General features: G+C 51.6%; 1 protein-coding gene across 3 annotated transcripts in view; it reads left to right on the forward strand.

Moving 5' to 3' along the window:
• The window catches only part of LOC130538849 (contactin-associated protein-like 4), a 40,614-nt gene extending 33,901 nt beyond the window's left edge, over positions 1 to 6,713 (forward strand). For all 3 annotated transcript variants that reach the window (XM_057056793.1, XM_057056795.1, XM_057056796.1), the window contains 5 exons: positions 154 to 287; positions 927 to 1,014; positions 2,106 to 2,324; positions 2,571 to 2,642; positions 3,355 to 6,713. In XM_057056793.1, the coding sequence (XP_056912773.1) occupies positions 154 to 287; positions 927 to 1,014; positions 2,106 to 2,324; positions 2,571 to 2,642; positions 3,355 to 3,551 (710 nt within the window). In that variant the 3' untranslated portion in view covers positions 3,552 to 6,713. The remainder of the gene's footprint in view (positions 1 to 153; positions 288 to 926; positions 1,015 to 2,105; positions 2,325 to 2,570; positions 2,643 to 3,354) is intronic.
• Positions 6,714 to 8,891: the final 2,178 nt, after the last annotated feature.

Below are 8,891 nucleotides of genomic sequence, written 5' to 3' on the forward strand. Positions count from 1 at the left end.
GATTAGTTCCGTTATTGACGGGGAATTAACTCTAAAATCTCAAAAACCCTCCAAACAATTTGGATTTAGGTTTGAAGGATTAAACGTCTTTACGCTCTTGGTGCAGATTAGAGCAGAATGGAGCATTTGTGACACTGTTTCCCGTGTTTAAAGATAATCTGGAGCTGAGGTACAAACTGGACGGCAGCAGAGACGCGGACGTGTTGAGGAGCCGAGCGAAGAACCTGGCTGACGGACGACTGCACAGCGTCAGCATCAGGAGGCGCTCGGCGTCCGTGTCCCTGCAGGTAAAAAGGCCACAACACACTGGTCACGGGTGGAAACTCAAGGACGTTTAACAGGAAATGCAGGCGCCAAACACGTGTAAAGCCGTCAAACATCCGCCTTCTATGGTTATGAAATAAGGTTTCTTTGAGGACAAACGGGGACGATCCATCCAGGAAGCAACGCGTTCGCCTCACGTCGACCACCTGCGGCCACGAGGACAGAACACTCACAAAGAGCCTCCGATGAAATACGAAGCCTCTCGCTGGTGTCTGAATCTGCTGAATGGCTCATCGTAGCAGCAGCCCGATGGTGCGTGAGGCGAAGCTCGCCTGAACGGGAGCACCCCGACTCTCTGGAACACGGGTCGACCTTTTCCGGGGTGCCGACCTTGAACGCGTCTGGAATCAGGATTCTGCTCCTAAACCCTAATAGGGAAGACGGAAGCCAGATTTTGGTTGGTCGCAGTTTTGGTGACATTAACCTGCAGCTTCTGGGCATTTATGACGGCAGCAATAACGTGTTAAAGCAGTTCGGAAGCATGTTTACCTTCGCTGGTTTAGACGTAGAGCTTCATGTGCCCCCCCGACCCCACGAGGGAGAAAGCGGCTGAAGATGGATGCCTGCAGTTTATCATGCAGGGAATATTTCTCCCCTTCCAGGTGGACCAGGAGGCCGTAGAAGAATTCAACCTGACGTCCGATGGAGAATTCAGAGCCGTCAAGTCGCTGGTCCTGGGCAGAGTTGACGGTAAGAGGAGCCGCGAGCGTGTTCACGTGCTTTGATTAGACGGAGCATCACTCTGCCCGTGACTCCTCGTGATGCTGCCAAGATTCAGGTGTAACACACGTCGCCTTCTGTCCTCCAACAGGAGGGCGGCGGATGAACGGGGCGAAACGTGCAGCTCGAACGTGCGTCATGGCTGTTTAGCTCCCACAAACCACCGAGTTTAAAACAGAATTCTGCCGTACGATTATTCAGAGCGCAGATTTTAATCCTCTAAGAGGAACCGTCGCCCCCCCGGGGGGGCGGATTTGAGACGCGTCCTCATTGATCTCCTGCGCGCGGTTCTGGAAAAGGGCCGGGAAGCACGTCGGGGTGAGGCGCTAATTGGCTCCGTCATGACTTGATGGTGTTCTCTTTGAGTGGCTCCAGCAGAGATGACTGAAACATGAGCGGTAATAACACCAGAGGCTGAGAGGCTGCAGCCGCGGCACTCTGATATCGCCGTGACGACCGCAGCCTCCATCAGAGCGAGGCCTGAAGAGGAAAACGGCAGCTGCTGCATTCATCCTCGCTCCCCTTTCATTCCGTCTTTAGAACGCTCCTGAAGGAACCAGGGATCTTTGCGTGATACCACGATACGATGGCGGTCTGTTAACGACCTGCAATGCCGCGTCTCTCCTCTAGAGGCACTCGGGAGTTTTCGTGGAACTCGAGCCGCCACAGCCGACGTGCTTCGAGATTTTATATCTGACTCCAGCCGCCGCTTTAACGCGGTCCCGCTCACGTGTCTCGGTAAAGCGCACGTGTTTCTGAGCGGCGCCGCGTCGACCCCATCGTGTCGGAAAGTGACCCGTCAAAGTAGAGCTGGCAGTCGATGGGATCAGGAGCCGCGGAAACGGCGGGAAAGCAGATTTCCTGTCGTTCCGCACCGACCTCGTCATCCATCAGCCCGACTAATGGACCCGGAAGGAATTTAGGAGGAGAGAGGTGATGAAGGAAGGAGTCGCTGCAGCGTTCCTGCCGTCCTCGCCGGCCGTCGTCATGTCAACCGCGCTGAGGTTTACAGCTGTTTCCTCAACATCTGTCAATTATCAATTATTACATTTCCTCTGCAGAAGCCGATGAGTCGGACCCAGAACTGGCCCGGGTGGCCTCGCTCGGCTTCACCGGCTGCCTCTCTGTTGTCCGCTTTAACTCCATCAACCCACTGAAAGCGGCGCTGCTCCACCCGGACCGCAGCCCCGTGGTCGTCACCGGGCCTTTGGTGCGGTCCGGCTGCGGCTCCTCGGCTTCAGCCAACGCCGACGCAGCGGACGACGCCCCCCTCCTGCCAGGTGGGTCCAGTCTGAACCAGTCGTGCTCTAATGTTGCTGTCAGGCGAAGCTAACGTGATGCTAACGCTCAGGTGAGCTACGGGATTCTGCCTCGTCTGTACCAGCTCATCGGTGTTGCTGCGGCAGAACAGAACCCGGTCTCGGCTCTGCTCCCTTTCCTGATCTTTGTCTCCTAAATCTGCTTCCTCCTTTAGTCTCTCCTGACTTTTCCCTTCTCCGCTCTTCTCCTCACTGTCTCTGCTGTAGATCGGTCGGGATCTTTGGGTTCGGGTCAGCCTTTAGTCAATGCCGTCAGGACTGACTCGGCTCTGATTGGAGGTACCCAAAGACCTTTTTTTCCACCACTTCCACCTCTCATCTTCTCATCAAACATCAGGGATCGATTAGATTTTGATTGATATTAAAGGTAAAGGTCGTTACACCAGGAAAAGGTGGTTTTATTGATTAGCTGCGTCCGGGCGGAGCTTCTTAAACCTTCTGTGAAATAAGCAGCTAATGAACGAACCCTCACATTCAGACACAAAGTCCAGTAATCCAGTGTGAAATTGTCTTCAGCCATTTTTCAGAATTCCAATTTGGACTAAACTTTGTCCGGATAATGAAATTCGGTGAACACAAGAGTCCGGCCGAGTCACAGCCTGTGAAATTCCAACAATCTGTGGATGTCAGATTAGCAGCACAAGGCCGATTTTGGGTAGGAGGAATTTAGCGTAGCCGCAGGAGGGAGCGATACGCACAAATCGTGTTTGGACTTCACAGTCGTTTCACAAAAGTCCGGCACCAGAGATTAACGCCGCAGAAAGCCGGCTGTCATCCAACGAGCGCCGCAGGCTTCCAGCACCGAGAGGTCCGTATGTTCGACTGAAAAGGCTAACTTTGGCTAGCTTTTATGGCTAACTGTATAACAAGAGGGTGTCGCTAGCGTAGCCACACGTCGACATATTCGTAGCGTCACTTTAGCAGCTTCTCATCCATCATATTGACGCCAGTGGTTCTGAGACGTGGAGGCTAACCGTGTGGTGTCCCGCAGGCGTCATCGCCGTGGCGATCTTTGTGATGGTGGCGGGCCTTGCGATAGCCGGCCGGTTCCTCTACCGGAGAAAAGAGACGTATCGGAACCAGGAAGTGAAGGCTGTCAAACAGGAAGACAGCCCGGATTTCCCGTTCAGCAGCCGGGCCACCTCCCAGAACACCTCAGAGGAAAACACAAAGGAGTATTTTATCTAGCTAAAGGGCGGGGGTCACTTCCTGTCCCGCCCCTGGACGCTCGGAGACTGACAGGAAGTAGAAACGTGCACAAACAGGTGGCGTCGTTTCCTAAATGTAAATATTGAACCTATTAATGTGGCGGTTTCGTCCATCTTCTGATCTGTACTTCATGTCAACACGCCTCCTCGCCTTTTGGACGTGTTCTTTCCGTGAGCGGAGGACGTTTGTCCGAGGATAAAAAGGGCCGTTTGCTTTGGGAAGAGGGAACGTTTGACGGGAGGACTCCTGTTGCTGCTCCTCAGAGGGGTAATGAAGCGCTCATTAAAGGACATTAAAGGACAGTCCGCCGCTCCGTCAACACGGCACTTTCAGGGAATAGTGAGGAGTTTTTTTGGATGGGATGATGAAATAAAGAATTCCCGTGATCGGGTTTGGTCCAGCTCCCCTCAGAAAAGTGCCCCCCCCGCAGTGTTCTGCAGCTCCCAGGATTTTTCAGCTTCCTCTCACCCTTTTTTTCCTTCCTTTCGCTGAAACATGAAAGGCAGCAAACAGACTTTGTCCCCGAGCGATTTCCCTCCTGTTCTCAGCGAGTTTTCCATTAAAAGCCTCGCGTCTGTCCATTGTAAAAGTTTCCTCCTCCGCGCCGCCAGCGGCCCGCTGGGAGCTGCTTTAGCTCTCTGAAAGTCTCCCAACAACAAAGCTTCTCCTGCTGATGGCTGTCTCCCACCTCCACGCTAACGCGCCTCTTCTGAAATGCTTCTGATCCAGTCTGGCGGGTCCTTCCTGACCCCACAATCGGGACGAAGCCACCGAGCCGAACACGCCCGGATGTTGGAAAATGTAGCCGATTCCGACGTGTGAAGAGCGTCGCCGGCGGAGCGAGGAAGAGGAGCGGAGGAGGGAGCGACGGCAGCTGTTTATCACTCTGAAAACCCTCAAGCACAGATGGGAATTTAATGACCAAAGTTCCCGAAACTTCAAAGCGCATCATTCTTTCTTGTTTGTGTTTTCTCGTCGGCGATAAAGTAGCTTGACTAAAATCAGCACAGACAACTCCAACTGTAGCCGGTCTAATGGCGCGAGCATGTGGACGGCGAGCTAGCATACGCGATCTGCGCTTGCGCTACGACTTACGCCGACTCCACCCATAATCCGACTAAACTGCTTTGTTGGCAGAAATTCGGTTGCATAACTAATTCAGGCCAAACATTCGATTGGTTGCCCACGGAAACGCCGAGTCACTTTGATTGTCCCGTTCTTTGATCTTGACAGCGACGAAGCAGCGAGATGTTGCCAGTTGGTCGGTGAAGCTAAGAAGCAACAATTCTCCACATCAAATTAGCGCTTCCATGGGGGGAAATTGGAAGCAGTTGCACAGCTTTGATGTTTTTTGATGGAATCCAGGAGCCAGATCAATACAAACATTAGCATTGCCGGCTAACAAAAACACATCAGGGTCGCGCACCAGTTTGTCCGGATGCTTCTGAACAGAAAACCAATTTGATGAATAGCGAGACTGTTTTTCGCTTCGGAGCTTTTTTCTTCTTCTTTGTCAGATTCATTTGACCCCCCCCCCCCCCCCCCCCCGGAAGCACAACCACGACAGGACGATTTACACACATCAGTACGTGTTTTTGCTGCTTCAGACCGAAGCGCAGGGGGACGTGCAGCTGTCAGCACAGGCGTTTCAGTGGAAAAAGGCCCGAGGAGCTAGCATCCACTTAGCAAAAGCTGGTTTAAATCTTCCAGTTGTCGCCTGTGATCAGAGGCGCGCTGATGACTGACGTGTCGGATCACCTTTGATGTACAGGACCAACACGTTTGATCTTCCTGGGGAGCCGAGTTTGTGTGAGCGCCTCCTCCCGAAGCGTAATGAATTTCCTCACACGAATCTTCCCAGTAACGAAGCTTGTTAGACTCAAACTCAAGCCGTTCCTCCATGTTTCCACCAAACAGACGGCGAAATGAAGTGTTGAATATTGATAAACACAATCACCCGCTGCTGCGTCACCCGTCAGATTGAAACCTCCACTCAGGTCAGAGGTCATCACGCTAACACGTGCAGAATTAACGGCCGAAGCCAACGCGGACACGTTAACGGAAAGAAAAGCTATTGGAAATGTGGGCCGTATCGGCAGGATCATCATTTAGCGTTAGCTACTGCTTCGTCGTTAGCGTGAATGTTTTCCAGGTTTCGTCGCGTTCCGGCTGCTTCGCTTTGATAAACGTAATGACTGAGCGGCGAGGTCAGTCCGATCCAGGCGCCACGTTAGCAGGAAACCGACGCCCGACCTGATAAAACGGTGAGCCGTAAAGCGCGGAGCAGCCTGGTCATCCATCATCCTTTCCCTCCATCATTACGCTCGAATTAATCCTGCTTTCCCCCACATTTATAGAGAAGAGTGTAATTTAATCTTAAAACTAGCTGAAATATTCTGATCCTCGAGTCCTGGTCATGTGGCTGGAATAACAACTGGACTGAACTCCTACTGGAAACACTGGTCCCAGTCTCCTCCTCAGAGGCAGGAAGTCCAGAGGTCAGAGGTCATCACAGAGAGAACACCCTCAGCACGGGAAGACATTCAAACTTGGGATTTGCACCAGCAACCTTTGAGGCAACTGGCAACTCAACAGTCCCTGTTAAAAAAAAGGAACATTGGTATATTATAGCTGCTGAACCGCCGTTAGCTCGATGTCAGGGGAGACGTTTTCTGAGCGTTTCCTCGCACCGTGCACCCCCCCCCAGCAGGCGGCGAGTAATTATCTCGCCCACCCACGGTTTGTAATCCGAGTGGTGTTGGAGATGTGAGTCACTGCCGAGTTTGAGTTCAAACACATGAGTAATGAGCGTGTACTCTGCAATTGTCAGCCCACCCGCCGCCCCTAGGAGAGTCCGACCCCGTCACACCCCCCCCCCCCCCCCCCACCCCCCCAGATCTGATGGATGTTGTTCCGCGTTAATTGCGAGGAGAGACGAGTGAAACAAGCAAACGGCTCATTACGGACAATTAACGCCCCGTTTTAGCGCTTTCAGAGGCTAATCTAAAAGCCGTCGTGTTATCTTTGTTCCTCCGTCATAGTTACAAATGTTAATTACAACTGTATTAATGTGTACGTGCCAGCTGTGATGTACAGGTGATTCAATCATCAGGTCGCGTTTCAATAAAAGCCTCAACTTCCTGTTTTTAGTCCTGTGATGTGGTTGTGGGCGAATATATCTGTTCAAGGCCGCTATTTTTAACAGTCTTACTCTCACTGATGCCTTTTTTTCATTTTCCCATCAGGAATGAGATTAGCGAGAGGACGTAATTTCCTATCTCATCTTACTCCGTCCATCATCATCAGTGTGTTAGCCCGAGGTTAGCTAACATGCTAATGGCTAAACCCTCAAACATCGCTGTCTTTTCCATGTTTAACAAGGCTTTCACAACCTTCAGGTGACCTTCAGAGCAACACGCAACACAAACGATGTTTAATGTCACGATGGAATTACAAGTCCTGCCGACAACGTGTGCTTTGATAGCCTTTATTATTTTGCTCTTCTTTATTGCATCTTGGTCTTTCTTGTGCTGTGATGTTCTCGAGAGTGCTTTGATCCTCTTTGTGATGCCTCATCTTTTTTGTGCTGTGTTCCATTGGACTCGATCATTCCCATAAGTAGCTCAGTCCGGATGCCCCATCGATGGGGGCTTCTTCCAGCGGGAGCCCCTCATCTGCTGTGTGATGCACCTCCCACCTCACACATCCGACACCTACAGAAGCCTCCCGCTCGTTATCGCTAATGCTAACGCTACCTTCTGTGCCGCCAGAGTCCTTCTATCTTAAGGTGACACCTCAGATTGAAACCTGTCGAGTCATTTAATGGCCACATTCTCTTATTTAGCTCTTTAACTTCATTCTCTCTCATTTTGAAACGATTCTGTCAACTTGAAACGTTGTTTCCTGCTTTAGCTGCCCGGCGCCTCCTGGCGGCGGGAACCTGTAATAGCATCCTGACGTTACCGAACCTACGATCCCAGATCCGGAGGGTAAACACACGTTTATTTATTGATGTCGTCTGAGCAGGTCGTAAATGTCACACGCAGGCGGGTAAATGTGAGGAATCACCTGTGGATGTTTCCCTGTTTCCAGCAAACAGAGATGCTTTCAGGAAGTCGATGAATAATGTATTTTCTGAGCGGATCTCTTTAACCAAATCAAATGTTTGTTCCTTTGTTCACGCGTGTAGCGGCGGCGCGTAGATGGAGCTGGCGCCCTCATTTCCCCAGCAGGTGGAATTTGACTTTCTCGCTATCCGTCTCTTTCATTTTAGCTTTGATAAAGTGGGAATTTTCCGACCGGGCGAGGCCGCGGCGCTGATTAAAGCCGCAAATGAAACCGACTCGGCACATAAAGGAAAGCCTAAATCAAAGCTCGGCGGCGAGATGCATCCAGTCCTGTAAACCGTTAGAATTCCGGAGGTGGAACACACAGGGCGGGAAGCGCTCGATTGAATGTTCTGTCTGGAATGTAAATGGAAACGTTTGCAGCATATACGGCCATCCCAGGTGCAACACCAAGAGCATCTAGGCTCCGCCCACTCAGGCTTCCAGCGACACAGGTTTATCACAGGTCAGGTATATTAGCAGACGCACGGTTAGAGGCCCCGGTGGAGGCGGTTCTGGAATCAGGCGAGAACTGGTCCTTGTGTTTGATACTGCTGACGTCCTTGGTCCAAATCTTCTTGAGTCAAGTAACCACGGTAACAGGTGACATCAGTCCAACGTTTTCTGACCTGGCGGAGGTGTACGACTTTTGTGTGTCAGGTGAGTAACGCTAATGTTGACGCTGATCTTAGCAGAGCAACGTTTGTGCCACCTGAAGTCAGGTTCTTCTCCTTCGCTGTGACACACCTGTGTCGACGTGATGCAGAGACAAAGGTCTTTGTGATTCGGTATCTGCGTGTCGACGCTAATCCAGCAATCTTCCCATCGTCTCCATGGAGACGGTGCTGGTATTCTAGTCCCGCCCACTTTTAATTGCTGGCTAATGAATAATTCGTGCGTTGGGTTCAGCTTGACTTTCACAGCCGTGTCGCCCCTGCGCCGCTCCTCGGGACGCTAAAGAGCCAAAAACAGGTGTGACACGAAGACAATGTCTCCACATGTTTGATGGCAACCACGAGAGCAACCAGAGGGGATAAGCCCCGCCTCCACCGTTACTTAAGGTGCGGCTGCCTCAAAGTGAGGTTAATCACAGATCATCTGGTCGCCAGTCTGGGCTTTAAGCGCCCTCAGCTCGGGTTTGTGCTTCATTCCGCTGGATGATTGTTTGTTCTATTTATGGTCCCACACGACTCTGCTGGGATTTTCCCGTTCC

The sequence above is a fragment of the Takifugu flavidus genome, chromosome 15, assembly GCF_003711565.1.
Source record: "Takifugu flavidus isolate HTHZ2018 chromosome 15, ASM371156v2, whole genome shotgun sequence".
In the NCBI taxonomy this organism is placed as follows: domain Eukaryota; kingdom Metazoa; phylum Chordata; class Actinopteri; order Tetraodontiformes; family Tetraodontidae; genus Takifugu; species Takifugu flavidus.